General features: G+C 39.3%; 1 protein-coding gene and 1 pseudogene across 1 annotated transcript; both read right to left on the reverse strand.

The window, feature by feature from the left end:
• Vmn1r-ps83 (vomeronasal 1 receptor, pseudogene 83) lies at positions 758-1,681 on the reverse strand (annotated as a pseudogene).
• On the reverse strand, positions 22,686-23,606 carry Vmn1r166 (vomeronasal 1 receptor 166). The gene has a single exon (NM_001167168.1). It carries the CDS (start codon positions 23,604-23,606, stop codon positions 22,686-22,688), a length of 921 nt encoding a protein of 306 aa, NP_001160640.1.
• Between the last annotated feature and the right edge of the window lie 623 nt (positions 23,607-24,229).

Genomic DNA, 24,229 nt, shown 5'->3' on the forward strand with positions numbered 1-24,229 from the left:
CTAGAGAGCACAAAGTTTTGATTTTCAGTGCTTGACTCTCCCCTGAGTAGGACCCAAGGTAGCTAAGCATATATCTCCTAACTAAAATGGAATGACATGCAATATACTTACTATTTATATAAATTTCATCCTTGAAAATATTTAATCATAGAAAAGCACTCTCATTTATTCAAATAGGGAAATACAGAGATGGATTCTGTTCTTATCCGAAGTTTAAAGTATTAACTAAGAAGGAGCGAGAATATGCGTTTGATCAGGACCATTTAACACATTAAACTGTTTAGGGAAGATAGGTTGCATCAGTTTTAGACCAGCCTGCAGCAGGAGGCAGTTATATACAAAAGTACAGAGGGTAGTGAATAACTCACTTACCATGTCAGTCAGATTCCAACCAGAAATCATTTCACATCAACAGAGGTGTATAGCCTTATTCTTTTAAAATTACAGCAGAGAGGGCTGGTGAGATGGCTCAGTTGGGTAAGAGCACCCGACTGCTCTTCCAAAGGTCAGGAGTTCAAATCCCAGCAACCACATGGTGGCTCACAACCATCCCTAACGAGGTCTGACTCCCTCTTCTGGAGTGTCTGAGGACAGCTACAGTGTACTTACATATAATAAATAAATAAAAAAAAAAATTACAGCAGAGAGCATCACACCTTGTTCATACAAAATGTTGAATACATATTTATGGAATAAAGTCCTTAATTGTATTAGTGAAGCTGTCTTTTGTATTATGCATTTTTTAGCCACTCTGATTTTCAACAGTCGAAGAGCACAGAACAAGGATCCTTGGGATCTCTGAAGATCAACAGTAAAGGAGAGATACTGGGGAAGACCGCAGTTAAAATCTCACTGACAAGCCTTACGAAGAAATGAGAATGCATAAAAAGGGCATGTAATATGATACAAATACAATTTAGAAGATAAAAGCTAACAAATGTGACCACCAGCATTAGGATAGTATGGGTTGCTTTGGACTAAGCTTGGCCTCTGGGGTTCTGATTAGGAGTGAGGATGTGCTGCATTCGCTGGCGATGTCTATGGAGGAGAAGTACCATGGAGACACTGGTCCAGACCATGATGCTCATGAATGTGGCATCATAAGCAAACTGCAAGAAGACAATGCCCACACTGAATCCAGAAGTGGAATAGAACAGCTTTCTTTTCCAGTCAGTGTTATTGTCTGTTATCTGTGGACCAGTGACCTTAATTGGAATGTGAATGTTACTTAAGACACTGAAAAACCAACAACTGTAAGAAGAATAACTTGCCATGTTTGTGACACTTGCTCTGAGTACAAGTTTACCTTTTCCTCTATTAAGAGGAACCAGAGTGACAAACTGATGGACACTCAGGACACAGGTGGAACACAAGTTTGTGCTTCTTACCACCAGGTGACGGAAGGATTCTAATTTACATTTGAGTTCATTTGGAGGAGTTTTGGGAGCAAAAGCCATCATGTTGTTTGGAAATATAGTGAGGAATAGAGTCAAGGCATTGGCCACAACCATGTGGCTTAAAATCACCTGTCTTGGCCTCTGTTTAGAACCAGTCAAGACTGGAGAGAAATTATGGACAAACAGAAAGACAGTGGCCACAGTTCCAACCCCAAACTGGCAAAGCAAGAGGATCTGAAGAGCCACTTCCTCAGTGGTTTTCAGGGAGTTACCATGAGCAGACATCGAGAGGGCTTTTCCCAATCCTACAGTGATGAATAGATAGAACAGTACTCTCTGTGGGTCTCTGTTCTGTTGTCCACACTTACCAATTGATTTGTGTCAATTTCTTCACTTGATAAGTGAGACAGTATTCTAGTTACACATTACAGGTAAATTGCAGGGAAAACAATGCATGTATAATAACTCAAGTAAAATATTATACGTATTGAATTACTCCTGACTCAAGATTCAAAGTCAGGAATTTTTAAGAGTCATGGCTTGTCGAATACAGTCTTTTAAAGGGTGAAAGGGTGATAATGGAAGATGAAGGGTTAGATTTGGGTGTGTGTAGGAAGGAAAGTAGATGAGGAAATATTGAGAGGAATAACTAACACTAAGTGTCTTTTGAAAATCTGTACAGTAACATTGTACTGTTGGGGCTTCCTGTAATATGTTCACATGCATATTTCTTTTTTTTTTCAATTTCTTATTAGATATTTTCTTCCTTTACATTTCAAATGCTATCCCTAAAGACCTCCATGCCCTCCCCCCACCCTGCTCCCCTACCCACCCACTCCCACTTCTTGGCCCTGACGTTCCTCTGTACTGGGGCATATAAAGTTTGCAAGACCAAGGGACCTCTCTTCCCAATGATGGCCAACTAGGATATCTTCTTCTACATATGCAGCTAGAGACATGAGCTCTGGGGGTACTGGTTACTTCATATTGTTGTTCTACCTATAGGGTTGCAGACCCCTTCAGACCTGCGTTCCATCCAATAGATGATTTTGAGCATCCACTTCTGTATTTGCTGGGCACTTGCATAACCTCACAAGAGAGAGCTATTTCAGGGTCCTTTCAGCAAAATCTTCCTCGCATATACAATAGTGTCTGTGTTTGGTGGCTGATTATGGGATGGATTCCCGGGTGGGGCAGTCTCTGGATGGTCCATCCTTTTGTCTTAGCTCCAAACTTTGTCTCTGTAACTACTCCCATGGGTATTTTGTTCCCCATTCTAAGGAGGGACAAAGCATCCACACTATGGTTCTTCTTGAGTTTCATGTGCTTTGTATCTTGTATCTTGGGTACTCTAAGTTTCTGGGCTAATATCCACTTATCAGTGAGTGCATATCAAGAGACTTCTTGGCCTGAGCATCTGCGGGAGACATATTGGTTCCCGGACACCACCGAGACTAGTCTGCACAGGTGAGAGTGTGGACTACAGAAGCTAACAGCTTCTGGGACACATGGGAGCCACAAGCTTCTGAGGCAGGCCCCTTTTCGGGCTCCAGAAATCCGGGAACCTTCCCTGCCAGAGGATAGGTGACTGCCCGGCCTAGGAGGGCTTTGCAGGAGTACCTGGGGGAGCCATCTTGGTTCCCAGATACTTTGAGACTAGTCTGTGCTTGTGAGAGTGTGGACTACAGAAGCTAACAACTTCTGTGACAGGCCAAAGTAACACAGCATCTGGGACAGGTCCTGTTTTGGGTCTTCATCTTCGGCCGGGAGGGAGGTCCAAAAGCCAGATATCTGTGCACCTTCCCTGGAAGAGGAGAGCTTGCCTGCAGAGAGTGCTCTGACCTCTGAAACTAGGAGAGAGCTAGTCTCCCAGATCTGCTGATAGAGGCTAACAGAAACATGAGAGCAACAATCTCTAACCAGAGACAACTATAACAACTAACTCCAGAGATTACCAGATGGCAAAAGGCAAACGTAAGAATCTTACTAACAGAAACCAAGACCACTCACCATCATCAGAACCCAGCACTCCCACCTCGCTCAGTCCAGGGCACCCCAACACACCCGAAAAGCTAGACCCGGATTTAAAAGCATATCTCATGATGATGGTAGAGGACATCAAGAAGGACTTTAATAACTCACTTAAAGAAATACAAGAGAACACAGCTAAACAGGTAGAAGACCTTAAAGAGGAAGCACAATATTCCCTTAAAGAATTGCAGGAAAACACGACCAAACAGGTGGTGGAATTGAATAAAACCACCCAAGACCTAAAAAGGGAAGTAGATACAATAAAGAAAACCCAAAGTGAGGCAAAACTGGAGATAGAAACCCTAGGACAGAAATCTGGAACCATAGATGCGAGTATCAGCAACAGAATACAAGAGATGGAAGAGAGAATCTCAGGTGCAGAAGATTCCATAGAGAACATTGGCACAACAATTAAAGAAAATGCAAAATGCAAAAAGATCCTAACTCAAAATATCCAGGAAATCCAGGACACAATTAGAAGACCAAACCTACGGATAATAACAATAGATGAGAATGACGATTTTCAACTTAAAGGGACAGCAAATATCTTCAACAAAATTATAGAAGAAAACTTCCCAAACCTAAAGAAAGAGATGTCCATGAACATATAAGAAGCCTACAGAACTCCAAATAGACCAGACCATAAAAGATATTCCTCTGACACATGATAACCAGAACAACAAATGCACTAAATACAGAGAGAATATTAAAAGCAGTAAGGGAGATAGGTCAAGTAACATATAAAGGCAGGCCTATCAGAATTACACCAGACTTTTCACCAGAGACTATGAAAGCCAGAAGAGCCTAGACAGATGTTATACAGACTGTAAGAGAACAGACATGCCAACCGAGGCCACTATACCCAGTCAAACTCTCAATTAACTCAGATGGAGAATCCAAAGTATTACACGACAGAACCCAATTCACACATTATCTTTCCACGAATCCAGCCCTTCAAAGGATAATAACAGAAAAAACCAATACAAGGACGGAAATCACACCCTAGAAAAAGCAAGAAAGTAATCCCTCAACAAACTAAACAGGAGACAGCCACAATAACAGAATGCCAACTCTAACAACAAAAATAAAAGAAAGCAACAATTACTTTTCCTTAATATCTCTTAATATCAATGAACTCAATTCCCCAATAAAAAGACATAGACTAACAGACTGGCTACACAAACAGGACCCAACATTCTGCTGCTTACAGGAATCCCATCTCAGGGAAAAAGACAGATACTACCTCAGAGTGAAAGGCTGGAAAACAATTTTCCAAGCAAATGGTCTGAAGAAACAAGCTGGAGTAGCCATTCTAATATCGAATAAAATCGACTTTCAACCCAAAGTTATCAAAATGACAAGGAAGGACACTTCATACTCACCAAAGGTAAAATCCTTCAAGAGGAACTCTCAATTCTGAATATCCATGCTCCAAATGCAAGGGCAGCCACATTCATTAAAGACACTTTAGTAAAGCTCAAAGCACACATAGCACCTCACACAATAATAGTGGGAGACTTCAACACACCACTTTCATCAATGGACAGATCATGGAAACAGAAACTAAACAGGGACACAGTGAAACTAACAGAAGTTACAAAAAAATGGACTAAACAGATATCTACAGAAAATTTTATCCTAAAACAAAAGGATATACCTTCTTCTCAGAACCTCACAGGACCTTCTCCAAACATAACAGTAAAATTGGTCACAAAACAGGCCTCAACAGATAAAAAAATATTGAAATTGTCCCATGCATCCTATCAGACCACCATGGACTAAGGCTGATCTTCAATAACAACATAAATAATGGAAAGCCAACATTCATGTGGAAACTGAACAACACTCTTCTCAATGATACCTTGGTCAAGGTAGGAATAAAGAAAGAAATTAAAGGCTTTTTAGAGTTTAATGAAAATGAAGCCACAAAATATCCAAACTTATGGGACACAATGAAAGCATTTCCAAGAGGGAAACTCATAGCTCTGAGTGCCTCCAAAAAGAAACTAGAGAGAGCACACACTAGCAGCTTGACAACACACCTAAAAGCTCTAGAAAAAAAGGAAGCAAATTCACCCAAGAGGAGTAGACGGCAGGAAATAATCAAACTCAGGGGTGAAATCAACCAAGTGGAAACAAGAAGAACTATTCAAGGAATAAAGGAAACGAGAAGGTGGTACTTTGAGAAAATCAACAAGATAGATAAATCCTTAGCTAGAGTCACTAGAGGGCATGGGGACAGCATCCTAATTAACAAAATCAGAAATGAAAAGGGAGACATAACAACAGATCCTGAAGAAATCCAAAACACCATCAGATCTTTCTACAAAAGGCTATACTCAACAAAACTGGAAAATCTGGACAAAATGGACAAATTTCTAGAAAGATAACAGGTACCAAAGTTAAATCAGGATCAAGTTAACAATCTAAACAGTCCCATATCCCCTAAAGAAATACAAGCAGTCATTAATAGTCTCCCAGCAAAAAAAAAAAAAAAAAAAAAAAAAAGCCCAGGACTAGATGTGTTTAGTGCAGAGTTGTATCAGACCTTCAAAGAACATCTAATTCCAGTTCTGCACAAACTATTCCACGAAATAGAACTAGAAGGTACTCTACCCAACTCATTCTATGTAGCCACAATTACTCTGATACCTAAACCACAGAAAGATCCAACAAAGATAGAGAACTTCAGACCAATTTCCCTTATGAATATTGATGCAAAAATACTCAATAAATTTCTCACTAACGGAATTAAAGAACACATTAAAACAATCATTCATCCTGACCAAGTAGGTTTTATTCCAGAGATGCAGGGATGGTTTAATATACAGAAATCCATCAACGTAATCCATTATATAAACAAACTCAAAGACAAAAACCACAGGATTATCTCCTTAGACACGGAAAAATCATTCCACAAGATCCAAACACCCATTCATGATAAAAGTCTTGGAAAGATCAGGAATTCAAGGTCCATACCTAACCATGATAAAAGCAATCTACAGCAAACCAGTAGCCAACATCAAAGTAAATGGTGAGAAGCTGGAAGCAATCCCACTAAAATCAGGGACTAGACAAGGCTGCCCACTTTCTTCCTACCTGTTCAACATAGTACTTGAAGTCCTAGCCAGAACAATTCGACAACAAAAGGAGATCAAGGGGATACAAATTGGAAAAGATGAAGTCAAAATATCACTGTTTGCAGATGATATGATAGTATACATAAGTGACTCTAAAAATTCCACCAGAGAACTCCTAAACCTGATAAACAGCTTCGGTGAAGTAGCTGGATATAAAACTAACTCAAACAAGTCAATGGCCTTTCTGTACACAAAGGATAAACAGGCTGAGAAAGAAATTATTGAAACAACACCCTTCTCAATAATCACAAATATTATAAAATACCTTGGCATGACTCTAACTAAGGAAGTGAAAGGTCTGTATGATAAGAACTTCAAGTCTCTGAAGAAAGAAATCAAAGAAGATCTCAGAAGATGGAAAGATCTCCCATGCTCATCGATTGGCAGGATCAATATAGTAAAAATGGCTATCTTGCCAAAAGTAATCTACAGATTCAATGCAATCCCCATCAAAATTCCAACTCAATTATTCAACGAATTAGAAAGGGCAATCTGCATATTCATCTGGAATAAAAAAAACTTAGGATAGCAATATCTCTTCTCAAGGATAAAAGAACCTCTGGTGGAATCACCATGCCTGACATAAAATAGTACTAGAGAACTATTGTGATAAAAACTGCATGGTACTGGTATAGCGACATAGAAGTAGACCAATGGAATAGAATTGAAGACCCAGAAATGAACCCACACACCTATGGTCACTTGATCTTTCACAAGGGAGCAACAATCATCCATTGGAATTAAGACAGCATTTTCAACAAATGGTGCTGGCACAACTGGCGGTTATCATGTAGAAGCATGTGAATTGATCCATTCCTATCTCCTTGTACTAAGATCAAATCTAAGTGGATTAAGGAACTCCACATAAAACCAGAGACACTGAAACTTATAGAGGAGAAAGTAGGGAAATCCCTCGAAGATGTGGGTACAGGGGGAAAATTCCTGAATAGAACAGCAATGGCTTGTGCTGTAAAATCAAGAATCAACAAATGTGACCTCATGAAACTGCAAAGCTTCTGCAAGGCAAAAGACACCGTCAATAAGACAAAAAGTCCACCAACAAATTCGGAAAGGATGTTTACCTATCCTAAATCAGATAGAGGACTAATATTCAATATATATAAAGAACTCAAGAGGTGGACTCCAGATAATCAAATAACCTCATTAAAAATGCAGCTCAGAGCTAAACAAATAATTCTCACCTGAGAAATACAGAATGGCTGAGAAGCCCCTGAAAAAATGTTCAACATCCTTAATCATCATGGCAATGCAAATCAAAACAACCCTGAGATTCCACCTCACACCAGTCAGAATGGCTAAGATAAAAAATTCAGGTGACATCAGATGCTGGTGAGGATGTGGAGAAAGAGGAACACTCCTCCATTATTGGTGGGATTGCAAGATTGTACAACCACTCTGGAAATCAGTCTGGTGGTTCCTCAGAAAATTGGACATAGTACTAGCAGAGGATCCTGCAATACCTCTCCTGGACATATATCCTGAGATGTTCCAACTGGAAAGAAGGATACATGCTCCACTATGTTCATAGGAGCGTTATTTATAATAACCAGAAGCTGGAAAGATCCCAGATGCCCCTCAACGGAGGAATGGATACAGAAAATGTGGTACATTTACACAATGGAGTACTTGTCAGCTATTAAAAAGAACAAATTTATGAAATTCCTATGCAAATGGTGGACCTGAAGGGCACCATCCTGAGTGAGGTAATCCAATCACAAAAGAACTCACATGATATGTACTCACTGATAAGTGGATATTAGCCCAGAAACTTAGAATACCCAAGATATAAGATACAATTTGCTAAACACATGAAACTCAAGAAGAAAGAAGGTCAAAGTGTGGACACTTTGCCCCTTTTTATTATTGGGAACAAAACACCCATGGAAGGAGTTACAGAGACAAAGTTTGGAGCTGAGACGAAAGGATGGACCATCTAGGGACTGCCATATCCGGGGATCCATTCCATAATCAGCCTCCATACGCTGACACCATTGCGTACACTAGCAAGATTTTGCTGAAAGGACCAAGATAGATCTGTCTCTTGTGAGAATATTCCGTGGTCTAGCAAACATAGAAGTGGATTCTCACAGTCAGCTACTGGATAGATCACAGGTCCCCCAATGGAGGAGCTAGAGAAAGTAACCAAGGAGCTAAAGGGATCTACAACCCTATAGGTGTAACAACAATATGAACTACCCAGTAACCCCCAGAGCTCGTGTTTCTAGCTGCATAGGTATCCATCAGTAGAAAGAGAGGCCTATTGGTCGTGCAAACTTTTTCTGCCTCAGTACAGAGGAATGCCAGGGCCAAGAAATGGGAGTGGGTGGGGGAGCTTGGGGTGAAATTTTGGGATAGCATTGGATATTGAAATGACATAAATACCTAATTAAAAAAAGAAATTGGAAAAAAAAAGACTTCTTTTGTAATAGAGTTATCTCACTCAGGATGATACCCTCCCGATCCAACCATTGGCTTAAGAATTTCATAAATTCATTGTTTTTAATATCGGAGTAGTAATCCATTGTGTAAATGAAACACATTTTCTGTATCCGTTCCTCTGTTGAGGGACATCTGGATTCTTATCACCTTCTGGCCATTATAAATAAGGCTGCTATGAACATAGTGGAGCATGTGTTCTTCTTACCAGTTGGAACTTCTTCTGGATATATGCCCAGGAGAGGTATTGCTGCATCTTCTGGTAGTATTATGTCTAATTTTTCTGAGCAACTGCCAGACTGATTTCCAGAGTGGTTTTACAAGCTAGATCCCACCAACAATCGAGGAGTGTTCCTCTTTCTCCACATCCACTTTCTCTACATTCTCACCAGCATCTGCTGTTACCTCAATTTTTGATCTTAGCCATTCTGACTGGTGTGAGGTGCAATCTCAGGGTTCACATGCATATTTCAAAGGAGTTAAAATAAACCAATACCATATTAGTTGGACAGTACCCCTTGTAGACATCTCATGATGAATAATGTAAAATTCTTTAATTCTATTTTTTGTAACTTTTTCAGGTATTAATAAGTTTTTATTGGATATTTTCTTCATTTTCATTTCAAACGTTATCCCCCTCCCCCACAAGCCCTCTATCCCATCCCCTCTCCCCTGCTTATATGAGGGTGTTCCTCCACGCACCCACCCACCCACCCACCCACCCACCAACTCCCACCTATTTGTCCTCAGTTCCCCTACACTTGGTCATCTATTGAGCCTTCATAGGACAAAGAACCACTCCTCCCACTGATGCATGACAAGGACATCCTCTGCAACTTCTGCTGTTGGAGCTTTGTGTACTCCTTAGATGATGGCTTAGTCCCTGGGTGTTCTTGGAGGACTAGTTGATTGATATTGTTCTTCCTGTGGGGTTGAAATCCCCTTCAACTCCTTTGGTCCTTTCTCTAACTCCTCTGTTGTGGACCCCACTCTCAGTCCAGTGATTGGTTTTGAGCATCTGTCTCTGTGTTTGTAAGGCTCTGGCAAGTCACTTAGGAGACAGCCATACCAGCCTCTTTCTCGATGCACTTCTTGGCATCCACAAAGGTGTCTGGGTTTGGTAAGTTATATGGGATGAATCCCCAGGTGGGACAGTCTCTGGATGGCCTTTCCTTCAGTCTCTGCTCTACTCTCTATCTACATATTTGCCCCTGTGAGTATTTTGTTCTCCTTCTAAGAAGGACCGAAGCACCCATACTTTGGTCTCCATTTTTCTTGAGCTTCCTATGGTCTGTGAATTGTATCTTGGTTATTCTTAGCTTTGGGTTAATATCCACTTATCAGTGAGTACATACCACGTGTGTTCTTTTGCCATTGGGTTACCTCACTCAGGATAATATTTTCTAGTTCTACACATTTGCCTAAGAAGTTCATGAATTCATCACTTTTATTTTTATTAGATATTTTCTTACTTTATTTACATTTCAAATGTTATTCCCTTTCCTAGTTTCTCCCCACAAAATCCCCTATCCTCTACCCCCTCCTCCTGCTCACCAATCCACCCACTTCTGATTCCTGGCCCAAGCATTCCTCTATACTGGAGCTTAGATCCTTCACAGTACAAAGGGCCTCTCCTCGGATTGATGACCGACTGGGCCATCCTCTCCTACATACACAGCTAGAGCCACGAGTCCCGTAATAAATTTTCTTTGATTGATGGTTTAGTCCCAGGGAGCTCTGGGATTCCTGGTTAGTTCATATTGTTGTTTCTCCTAGGGGGCTGCAAACACCTGCAGTTGATTGGGTACTTTCTCTAGCTTCTTCATTGGGGACCCTGTGCTCCATCTAATGGATGACTGAGCATTCACTTCTACATTAGTCAGGCACTGGCAGAGTCTCTCAGGAGACAGCTATACCAGTCTCCTGTCAGCAAGCTCTTGTTGGCATCTGCAATAGTATCTGGTTTGGTGGTCGTTTAAGGGATGTATCCCCAGGTGAGGCAGTTTCTGGATGGTCATTCCTTTAGTCTCTGCTCCAAACTTTGTCTCTGTAACTCCTCCCATGCGTATTTTCTTCCCCATTCTAAACAGTATCAATGTGTCCACACTTTGGTCTTCCTTCTTCTTGAGTTTCATATATTTTGCAAATTGTATCTTGGGTATTTGGATCTTCTGGCCTAATATCGACTTAACAGTGGGTGTATATCATGTGTGTTCTTTTGTGATTGTGTTAAGTCACTTAGGATGTTATACTTTAGATCTACCTATTTCTCTAAAAATTTTATGAATTCCTTGTTTTTAGTAGCTCCATTGTGCAAATATGCCACATTTTCTGTATCCATTCCTTTGTTTAGGGACATCTGGGTTCTTTCAGCTTCTTGCTATTATAAATAAGGCTTCTATGAATGTATTGGAGCATGTGTCCTTATTACAAGTTGGAGCATCTTCAGGGTATACGCCTAGGAGAGGAATTGCAGGATCTTCTGGTAGTACTATGCCCAATTTTCTGAGGAACTGCCAGACTGATTTCCAGAGTGGTTGTACAAGCTGAGTTTGATTATTTTCTGCTGTCTACTCATTCTTGGGCATATTTGCTTACTTTTGTTCTAGAGCTTTTAGGTGTGCTGTGAAGCTGCAAGTGTGTTCTCTCTCCAGATTCTTTTTGGAGGTACTCAGAGCTTTGAATTTTCTTCTTCGAACTGTTCTCATTGTGTTTCATAAGTTTGGTTATGTTGTGGCTTCATTTTCATTAAACTCTAAAAAGTCTTTAATTTCTTTATTTCTTCCTTGATCAACTTATCATTGAGTAGAGTGTTATTCAGCTTCCATGTCAACATTGGCTTTCTATTATTTATCTTGTTATTGAAAATCAGTCCATGGTGATCTGATAGGATGCATGGGATAATTTCAATATTTTTGGATCTGTTGAGGCCTGTTTTGTGACCAATATGGTCCATTTTGGAGAAAGTACCATGAGGTGCTTAGAAGAATGTATATTCTTTTGTTGTAGGGTAAAATGTTTTGTAGATATCTGTTAAATACATTGATTTCATAACTTCTCTTAATTTCAATGTGTCTCTGTGTAGTTACTGTTCCAGGATCTGTCCAATGATGAGAGTGGGGTGTTGATGTCTCCCGCTATTATTGTGTGAGGTGCAATGTGTTCTTTGAGCTTTACTAAAGTTTCCTTAATGAATGTGGCTGCCCTTGCATTTAGAGCATAGATATTCAGAATTTAGAGTTCATCTTGGTAGATTTTACCTTTGATTAGTATGAAGTGCCCCTACATGTCTTTTTTGATTACTCTGTTTTGGAAGTCGATTTTATTTGATATTAGAATGGCTACTCTAGCTTGTTTCTTCAGACCGTTTCTTTGGAAAATTGTTTTTCAGGCTTTTACTCAGAGGTAGTGCCTGCCTTTTTTGCTGAAATGGGTTTCCTGTATACATCAAAATGTGGGCTCCTGTTTGTTTAGGCAGTCTGTTAGTCTATGCCTTTTTATTGGGGAATTGAGTCCATTGATATTAAGAGATATTAAGGAAAAGTAATTATTGCTTCCTGTTATTTTTGTTGTTAGATTTCGGGGGTTCTTTACTTGCGGCAGTCTTATGTTTGTTGAAAGATTACTTTCTTGGTTTTTCTTGAGTGTAATTTCTGCCTTTGTATTGGCGTTTTCCCTTTATTATCATTTGAAGGGCTGGATTCATGGAAAGATATTGTGTGAATTTGTTTTTGTCATGGAATACCTTCGTTTCTCCATCTACGGTAATTGAGAGTTTTGCTGGGTATAGTAGCCTGGGCTGACATTTGTGTTCTCTTAGGGTTTGTATAACATCTGTCCAGGATCTTCTGGCTTTCATAGTTTCTGGTGAGAAGTCTGGTGTAATTGTAATAGGTCTCCCTTTATATGTTACTTGACATTTTTCTCTTACTGCTTTTAATATTCTGTCTTTATTTAGTGCATTTTATGTTCTGATTATTTTGTGTTGGGAGGAATTTCTTTTGTGGTCTAATCTATTTGGTATTCTGTAGCCTTCTTGTATGTTCATGGGTATCTCTTTCTTTAGGTTAGGGAAGTTTTCTTCTATAATTTTGTTGAAGATATTTACTGGCCCTTTAAGTTGAAAATCTTCATTCTCATCTACACCTATAATTGTAAGGTTTGGCCTTCTTATTGTGTTCTGGATTTCATGGATGTGTTGAGGTAGGATCTTTTTGGATTTTGCATTTTTTTGATCGTTGTGTTCATGTTTTCTATGTAATCTTCTGCACTTGAGATTCTCTCTTCCATCTCTTATATTCTTTTGCTAGTGCTCACATGTATGTTTCCTGATTTCTTTCCTAGGAGTCCAGCCTTTTAGTTTTTTTTTTTTTTTTTTGTATATTGGATATTAGTCTCCTATCAGATTTAAGATGGGTAAAAATCCTTTCCCATTCTGTTGGTGGCCTTTTACTCCTGTTGACAGTGTCTTTTACCTTACAGACACTTTGCAATTTCATGAGGTTCCATTTGTCAATTCTTAATCTTACAGCATATGCCATTGCTATTCTGTTCAGTAATTTTTCCCCTTTGCCCATATCTTGAAGGGTTTCCCCACTCTCCCCTCTATAAGTTTCAGTGTCTCTGGTTTTATGTGGAGTTCCTTGATCCACTTAGACTTGAGCTTTGTACATGGTGATAAGAATTTTTTCAATTCGCATCCTTCTACATGATAACAACCAGTTAAGCCAGCACCATTTGTTGAAAATGTCTTTTTTCCACTGGATTCTTTTAGCTCCTTTGTCAAAGATCAAGTGACCATATGTGTGTGGGTTCATTTCTGAGTCTTCAGTTCTATTCCATTGGTCTACCTGTCTGTCAGTCTACCAGTACCATGCAGTTTTTTTTAAAATCACAATTACTCTGTAGTACAGCTTTAGGTTAGGCATGGTGATTCCCCCAGAGGTTCTCTTATTTTGCGAATTGTTTTTGCTATCCTAGGATTTTTGTTATTCCAGATGAAGTGCAAATTGCCCTTTCCAATTCGTTGAAGAATTGAGTTGAAATTTTGATGGGGATTGCATTGAATCTATAGATTGCTTTCAGCAAGATAGCCATTTTTTTCTATATTAATCCTGCCATTCCATGAACAAGAGAGATCTTTCCCTCTTCTGAGGTCTTCGATTTCTTTCTTCAGAGACTTGAAGTTCTTATCATGCAGATCTTTCACTTCCTTAGTTAGAGTCACCCCAAGGATATTGTATATTATTTGTGACGATTGAGAAGGGTGTTGTTTCCCTAATTTCTTTCTCAGCCTGTTTATTCTTTGTGTAGAGAAAGGCCATTGACTTGTTTGAGTTAATTTTATATCCAGCTACTGCACTGAAGCTGTTCATCAGGTTTAGGTGTTCTCTGGTGGAATTTTTAGGGTTACTTATATATCCTATATATCATCTGCAAATATTGATATTTTGACTTCTTCCTTTCCAATTTGCATTCCCTCGATCTCCTTTTATTGTCTAATTGCTCTTAAAGGCTTTCAGGTACTATATTGAATATGTAGGGAGAAAATGGGCAGCCTTGTCTAGTTCTTCATTTTTAGTGGGATTGCTTCAAGTTTCTCTCCATTTAGTTTGATGTTGCCTAGTAGTTTGCTGTATAAGGCTTTTATTATGTTTATGTATGGGAATTGAGTTCCTGATTTTTCCAAAATTTTTATCATGAATGGGTGTTGGACTTTGTCAAATGCTTTCTCAGCATCTAACTAGATGATCATGTGGTCAAAGAGTTAGTTGTAAAGTGGCCTTCATTCTCTTTTGCTCTGTTAACCTTTCTTTCCTGAACCTCTGGAAAGTGATGGGGTAGAATGTACATTAAATCATTTAAGAGCCCTTAATAAAAAGTAGGTTTTAAAAAATTCTAAGTTTATATTCACCAAATCACATAGAGGAGATACTGGGAAATACCCTTTTTCAAATTGGTATAGGAGAAAATTTCCTGAACAGAACACCATTGGCTCAGGCTCTAAGATCAACAGCGAATAAGTAGGACCTCATGAAATTGCAAACCTGCTGTAAGGTAAAGGACACTGTCAGTAGGATAAAATGGAAACTTACAAATTAAGGAAATATCTGTACCAATCACACATCTGATGGTGGCCAATATCCAAAATTATAAAGAATTCAAGAGGATAGATACCAACTACCCAAATAACTCAATTTAAAAAATGGGATACAGAGCTTAACAGAGAATTCTCAACAGAGGAATTTTGAGTAGCTGAGAAGTACTGCAGGTAGAGCAGGGGAGAGATAAGTGATATCAGTGATTGAGGAGGTCAGTCCCTAGAATGTTCCAGAGACTCGGGATGAGGAGAGGCTTCAGAGCATCTATGGGTGACTCTAGCTGAGACTCCAATAGTCGGAAATGTGAATCCTGAAGAGCCAGCTTCCTGTAGCCAAGCAAAGCTCCCACTGGAAGGATAAGGACAACAAACTACTCAAAAATCTTTTGCCCCAAAATGTACCCTGACTACTATATGTATAGGGACAAATAAAGAGCATAGACTGAGGGAATGGCCAACCAATGACTGACCCAAATTGAGACCCATCCCATGGGCAAGAACCAATTCCTAAACAGTATTGATATTGCTCAGTTAGGCTTGCAGGTAGAAACCAGCAAACACAGAAGTGGATGCCCACAGTTAACTATTGGATGGATCACAAGACCCCCAATGGAGGAGCTAGAGAAAGTATCCAAAGAGCTAAAGAGATCTGCAACCCTGTAGATGCAACATTATGAACTAACCAGTACCCCGGAGCTCTTGACTCTAGCTGCATATGTATCAAAAGATGGCCTAGTCGGATGCCTGACCTAAAGCTTTACTACAGAGCAATTGTGATAAAAACTGCATGGTACTGGTATAGTGACAGACAAGTAGACCAATGGAATAGAATTGAAGACCCAGAAATGAACCCACACATCTATGGTCACTTGATCTTCGACAAGGGAGCTACAACCATCCAGTGGAAGGAAGACAGAATTTTCAACAAATGGTGTTGGCACAACTGGTTGTTATCATGTAGAAGAATGGGAATCGATCCATTCCTATCTCCTTGTACTAAGGTCAAATCTAAGTGGATCAAGGAGCTCCACATAAAACCAGAGACACTAAAACTTATAGAGGAGAAAGTGGGGAAAAGCCTTGAACATATGGGCACAGGGGAAAAATTCCTGAATAGAACAGCAATGGCTTGTGCTGTAAGATCAAGAATTGACAAATGTGACCTCATGAAACTGCAAAGCTTCTGCAAGGCAAAAGACACCGTCAATAAGACAAAAAGACCACCAACAGATTGGGAAAGGATCTTTACTTATCCTAAATCAGATAGGGGACTAATATCCTATATATATATATATATATATATATATATATATATATATATATATATATATATATATATATATAAAACTCAAGAAGGTGGACTCCAGAAAATCAAATAACCCCATTAAAAATGGGGCTCAGAACTGATCAAAGAATTCTCACCTGAGGAATACCGAATGACAGAGAAGCACCTGAAAAAATGTTCAACATCCTTAATCATCAGGGAAATGCAAATTAAAACAACCCTGAGATTCCACCTCACACCAGTCAGAATGGCTAAGATCAAAAATTCAGGTGACAGCAGATGCTGGTGAGAATGTGGAGAAAGAGGAACACTCCTCCATTGTTGGTGGGATTGCAAGCTTGTACAACCACTCTGGAAATCAGTCTGGTTGTTTCTCAGAAAAGTGAACATGGTACTACCGGAGGATCCAGCAATACCTCTCCTGGGCATATATCCAGAAGATATTCCAACTAGTAAGAAAGAAACATGCTCCACTCTGTTCATAGCAGCCTTATTTATAATAGCCAGAAGATGGAAAGAACCCAGATGCCCCTCAGCAGAGAATGGATACCGAAAATGCGGTATATTTACAGAATGGAGTACTACTCAGCTATTAAACAGAATGCTTTCATGAAATTCCTAGGCAAATGAATGGACCTGGAGGGCATCATCCTGAGTGAGGTAACTCAATCACAAAAGAACTCACATGATATGTACTCACTGATAAGTGGATATTAGTCCAGAAGCTAGAATACTCAAGATACAAGATTCAAAGAACATGAAACTCAAGAAGAACGAAAATCAAAGTGTGGACACTTTGCCCATTCTCAGAATTGGGAACAAAACACCCATGGAAGGAGTTACAAATCAAAGTTTGGAGCTGAGACAAAAGGATGGACTATCTAGAGATTACCATATCCGGGAATCCATCCCATAATCAGCTTCCAAACACTGACACCATTGCATACACTAGGAAGATTTTGCTGAAAGGACCCTGATATAGCTGTCTCTTGTGAGACTATTCCAGGGCCTAGCAACCAGAGAAATGAATGCTCACAGTCAGCTATTGGATGGATCACAGGGCCTCCAATGGAGGAGCTAGAGAAAGTACCCAAGGAGCTAAAGGAATCTGCAGCCCTATAGGTGGAACAACAATATGAACTAACCAGTACCCCCCTGAGCTTGTGTCTCTAGCTTCATATGTATCAGAAGATGACCTAGCCGGCCATCAGTGGAAAGAGTGGCCCATTGGTCGTGCAAACATTATATGCCTCAGTACGGGGGAACAGCAGGGCCAAGAAGTGGAATTGGCTGGGTAGGGGAGGGGGGGAGGGTATGGGGGACTTTTGGGATAGCATTGGAAATGTAAGTGAGGAAAATACCTAATAAAAAATTAAAAAAAAAAAACCTGACAACCAATTAGTTTGGAGGTTTATGGAAAGTTCTTTTGCAAGAAAATAAGCATATAGTTAGTCTTATTAGAATATCCCATTCTAAAGACATTCTTAAAATGTATTACTTTTCGCCAAACCATGATTGGGGATCTTATCCCTTTCTATCGATTTTAAAGCAAGGGAAAACCAGAGGCTGAAAGAGTAGACTTCCTCCATTCAAGAAAGTACCCAAGGAGCTGAAGGGGTCTGCAACCCTATAGGTGGAACAACAATATGAAGTAACAAGTACCCCCAGAGCTCGTGTCTCTTGCTGCATATGTAGCAGAAGATGACCTAGTCGACCATCACTGGGAAGAGAGGCCCCTTGGTCTTGCAAACTTTATATGCCTCAGTACAGGGGAACACCATGGCCAAGAAGTGGGAGTGGGTTTTGTAGAGGAGTGGGGGGAGAGAGGGTATGGGGAACTTTTGGAATAGCATTTGAAATGTAAATGAGGAAGATACATAATAAAAAAATATATACATATATAAAAGAAAAGAATTACTTTCTAGGAGACAAAAAAATGGGACAAAAGAGAATATAATATAAGACAAAATCCATCACATTATACCTGGTCTAGACAATAAAACAGAACAAAATGTACCCCGAGGGAAGGCATAGTAATCAGTGACTCATTCGTTCACACACTCAGGTGTTCCATAAAAATACTAAGCTGAAAGCTTTAATATATATGCAGGTAATCTGATGCAAACCCTTGCAGGCCCATTCTTGATGTTTCAATCTCTGTGTATTCATGTGTACTTTGCTCAGTTGATTTAGTGAGTCCAGTTCTCCTGGTGTCTTCATCCCCATGGCTCTTACTCTCTTTCTCGACTCCTCTTCTTCAGAATTCCCTGAGCTCTGAGAGGTAAGATTTGATGGAGAAATTCCATTTAGAGCTGTGTGTTTTGAGAAATCTCTTTCCACATGTTGCCAGTCTGTGATTCTCTGAATCTGTTTCTGTCTGCTGTAGGAGGATTCTTCTCTGATAATAAGCGAAAAACACACTGATCTATGAATATGGCAAAATATAATTAGAAGTCATATTATTGATGATTTTATTTTATTTTATTTTATTTTATTTTATTTTATTTTATTTTATTTTATTTTATTTTAGAGAGGTAGTATTTGGTCTTACCGTAGGTATGTTTGTTGACTATCTAATTTCTGGTTATTGGTCACCTGACAGTGCTGTGTATGTGTTCTGTATACGACAAATTTGATATTGGTTGGGTACTCCCACAAGTTCCATGCCACCATTGCATTAACATATCTTGTGTGCAGGACAGATTAAAGGCCAAACGTTTTGTGGCTGAGTTGATGTTCATGTGTCTCATTTGGTAGCGTGCAGAGTACTTTTCCATACCAAACACTATTATAGGAATAAAGGCTCTATGTTGGTACCAGGTCTACTTTTCCATGTTGAAGGAGTGTATGGGTGTTGTCTTAGGTATGGGTATCCCACTTTCAGTTTGTAGAGAGCAAACCTTTGTCTTAACATCAGCCTGTGTGTGTTTTTTAAAAAAGATTTATTTATTTCATTGATATGTGTACAATGTATCTGTCTTCAACATACCAGAAGAGAGGATCAGATTCCATTGAAGATGGTTGCGAGTCACCATGTGGTTGCTCAGAATTGAACTTAGGATCTCTGGAATAGCAAGCCGCCAGTGGTCTTAATCATTGAGCCATCTCTCTAGCCCTAGCCTGGGTTTTGTAGGCATTTCCACGGGACATCTTTGGCCAACAACTCAGTTGAATGCAATATAGTCCCTGTACTTGAAAAGACCCCTTAGTTGAAAATAGGTGGTCAGTTGGGTGTTTCATACCCTCAGTTATTAGAAAATTTCAGTAGGATCACTTTCATATATGTTACTAAATTTCCACTGCCATGGGATTTCATAACATTTCTCATATGTTCCCAAATTCCAGCTCTCTCTCCACTCATTCCCTCTCTCAACCCTATAACTGTTCCAACCCACCCGCCTAGACCACTCAGAATAGCTAATCTCTTTCCCCTTTCCATGAAATCCATGTGTCCCTCACTTGAACATTTCTATGGATCAATCTCCTTTTTAGCTTGATTATCATTTATTTAATGGCTATGTATGTATAAGTGAATACATACCATAATTACCTTTCTGGGTGTTGGTTTCCTCACTCAGGATAGATTTTTTTTCTAGCTTTAGCCGTTCTCTTATAAACATCATGATGCCTGTCTTTAAACAGTGGAGTAATGCTGTATTGTGCTAATGTGCCATATTTTTTATCCTTTCTTTTGTTGTGACTTCTTGGTTCTTTCCAGGTTCTGGCTATTATGAATGAATAGAGCAGTAAGAATCATGGTTGAGTACATGTCCTTGTAGTAGGATGAAGTGTCCTTCAGTTATATATCCAAGAGTGGTGAGATAGATCTATTGCCAATTTTCTGTGGAATCTTTACTCTTTTTTAAAAATATTTTTATTAGATATTTTCCTCATTTACATTTCCAATGCTATCCCAAGAGTCCCCCATACCCTCCCCCCCCCACTCCCCTACCCACTTTTTGGCCCTGGTGTTCCCCGTACTGGGGCTTATCAAGTTTGCAAATCCAATTGGCGTCTCTTTCCACTGATGGCCGACTAGGCCATCTTTTGATACATATGCAGCCAGAGTCAAAAGCTCCGGGGTACTGGTTAGTTCATAATGTTGTTCCACCTATAGGGTTGCAGATCCCTTTAGCTCCTTGGGTACTTTCTTTAGCTCCTTCATTGGAGGCCCTGTGATCCATCCAATAGCTGACTGTGAGCATCCACATTCTTATTCCCATAGAGACTGTACAAGTTCTTACTTTCACCAGCAATGGTTGAGCAATTCCCTTATTGCACATCCTTGCCAGCATGAGCAGTCACCTGTGTTGTTGATCTTGGACATTCTAATAGATGTTAGATAGAATCCCAAGGTGGGTTTCATTTCCTTTTTTTTTTTTTTTTTGATGTCCAAATATTGCTAAGGGTCATGCAATAGGAATGACCAATGGCTTTAAAACTCAGGTAATATGGTCAGCCCACTGATTATCACAGCCACATGGGTAAGTATTTGTGTGGCAAGGCCCCAAGTACTTCATGCTATTATGAAGTTCTGTTCTGCTTACTGCCCTCATATCCCTCTTAATCTAAGAAAGAATTAGCATTAAGAGGTCTTCACTCCTTTTCCTCTCTAACTTTTTTCTTCCCTAATGGGTGTTAGTAGGTTGGAAGCAATTGGGGTGAAAAAAGTGTTGGAAGATCATAGAACCCAATAAACCACCCCATAACAATGCTTAGGGATAAGGAGATACACAGATTAGCAAGCAGAGATCAGTGTCATAGGATACACTGAACTGATTAAACTAAATTTAGAAAATACACTTTATTATGGCTAGTGTTATGATCAAGACATGGTGCCATAGTTTGTCAGTTTAGAGTCGGTGCAAGTCTGTGAAAATGTACATGGGATGTCTCAGTATTAATTTTGTAACTCAGTGTGAATCCATTCCTCAATATGGAACATACAAACTGATGGTTCCTATTCTATTATTTCAAGCTCTTTCAATATAGCTGTTATTAATGATTTCCCATTCCTCCAAAACTGCAAGTGAAGTGTCAAATGTGTTGGATAAATTTCTCAGTTTGGGGCTGGAGCGATGCCTCAGTAGGGTAGAACCCTGGCCACATTTACATTGGATCAGAGCTTGATTCTGAGAAACTATATTCATAGGCATACATATGTTTGTAACTCCAGCTCTAGGGGTATGACACCTATTCTTCATAAGAGGAGGAAATCCCTACAAATACATACACACCCCACACACATAAACCAAAAAAAAAAAAATGAATGCTAAAGTTTTCTTTATTCACAGGAGTAAGTATCACTGGTCAGATATTAAGTTTCATCACACTGAGAGCTATAATCACTCCTGGATTTATCTTTTGGTTTTCACTGCCCTGGTCATTCTCATGCAGCTGAAATTGTTAAGTTCTTGAATTTAATCTTCTGAGAAAATAATTTTTTGACTGGCAAGCCACTGACAGACAGAGTGACAACGTTGCCACCTCATTGCTCTATATGTCTTGTCTCCTGTCGGATTGGTAGGTGTTTGTGATGATTGGAAAAACAATATCACCATAGCCCAGAGTGAAGTCTTTACCCAGGTCTTTCAGAAGAACATCTCCAGTGTGGATCCTGGATTCCTCCCTGGTCTTCTTAAGGCTTCTGAGCGTGAGCTGTTTCTGCCTCTTTTCCTATTTATTCTCGATATGCTCAGCAGATTGTACTGCTCTAGAGAGCACAAAGTTATGTTGTTCAGTGCTTGACTCTCACCTCAGTAGGGCCCAAGGTAGCAAAGCATATATCTTCTAACTAAAGTGGAATGGCATGCAATATATTTACTATTTATAAAAATTTCATCCTTGAAAATATTTATAATAACAATACATTCTCATTTGTTCAGATAGGGAAATATAGAGAGGGATTCTGTTCTTGTATGAAGTTTGAAATATTAGGTAAGAAGGAGCAGAGAGTAAAATTTGGTGAAGACCGTATACACATTAAACATTAGGAAAAATCGGTTGCATCAGTTTTAATCCAGCCTGCAGCAGAATGCAGTTATATACAGGATAACAGAGGATGGTGAATAACTCACTTACCATGTCAGTCAGATTCTAACCAGAAATCATTTCACATCAACAAATGATTATAACCATAGTCTTTTAAAATTACAGCAGTGAGCACCACACCTTGTTGAAAACAAAATGTTGAAAACATACTTATGGAATAAAGTACTTAATGGTATTAATAAAACTGTCTTCTGTATTTGGCATTTTTTAAGTGACTCTGGTTTTCAACATTTGAAGAGCACAGAACAAGGATCTTTAGGATCTCTGAAGATCAACAGTAAGGGGCAGATACTGGGGAAGACTGCAGCCAGAACCTCACTGACAAGCCTTATGAAGAGTCGAGAATGTATAAAAAAGGCATGAAAGATGATACAAATACAATTTAGAAGATAAAAGCTAACAAATGTGACCACCAGCATCAAGATAGTACGGGTTGCTCTGGTCTCAGCTTGGCCTCTAGGGTTCTGATTGGGAGTGAGGATGTCCTGCATTCGCTGGCAATGTCTATGGAGGAGAAGTATCATGGAGACACTGGTCCAGATCATGATGCTCATGAATGTGGCATCATGGGCAAACTGCAAGACAATGCCTACAATGAATCCAGAAGTGGAACAGAACAAGTTGCTTTTAGAGTCAGTGTTATTGTCTGTTATCTGTGGACCAGTGACCCTAATTGGAATGTGGATGTTACTTAAGACACTGAAAAACCAACAACTGTAACAAGAATAACTCGCCAAATTTTGGACACTTGCTCTGAGTATAAGTTTACCTTTACCTCTACTAAGAGGAAAAAGAGTGACAAACTGATGGATACTCAGGACACAGGTGGAACACAAGTTTGTGCTTCTTGCCACCAGGCGACTGAAGGATTCTAATTTACATTTGAGTTCATTTGGAGGAGTTTTGGGAGCAAAAGCCATCATGTTGTTTGGAAATATAGTGAGGAATAGAGTCAAGGCATTGGCCACAGCCATGTGGCTTAAAATCACCTGTCTGGGTCTCTGTTTATAACCAGTCAAGACTGGAGAGAAATTATGGACAAACAGAAAGACATTGGCCACAGTCCCAACCCCAAACTGGCAAAGCAAGAGGAGCTGAAGAGCCACTTCCTCAGTGGTTTTCACGGATTTATCATGAACAGACATGGAGAGGGCTTTACAGGACCCTGGAGTGATGATTAGGTCGGACACTACTCTTCTAGGGTCTCTGTTTTATTGTCCACACTTACCAATTGATTTGACACAATTTCTTCACTTGATAAGTGAGACACTATTCTATCACACTACAGGTAAATTGCCTGGAAAACAATGTATATATAATAACTCAAATAAAATTTTATCCTGATTTTATTACTCTGGCCTTGAGATAAATTTTGTAATGCAACTAAAAATTTATTGGTCCAGTAGCTCAAGAACACAATAACACAATTTTAACACACATTGGTTCTTGCATATGAATACAGACAGGAAAGAGAGTAATTTGAACATGTGATCCCATCATCAGAATTCAATACAATTAGGAGGGAGGGGAGGCTTCAATTGGGATATAACTAAATCATTAAAAATAAAACAATATATAAATGCAGCATAAAAACTATTAATTGAATTTCCTTATGTTATAGCAACATATTAAAAATTATGTGTATCAGAATAACATGTAAGATTGCTAATAATAAAATTGTGTAATTGAATTCAGGTGTAAAAAAAAATCCAACTTGCTAAGACGTTTCATCTATTCATATTTTTCCTGATCTTAATTTTTGTTCTAA

This window comes from Mus musculus, chromosome 7, assembly GCF_000001635.26.
Source record: "Mus musculus strain C57BL/6J chromosome 7, GRCm38.p6 C57BL/6J".
Taxonomy (NCBI): domain Eukaryota; kingdom Metazoa; phylum Chordata; class Mammalia; order Rodentia; family Muridae; genus Mus; species Mus musculus.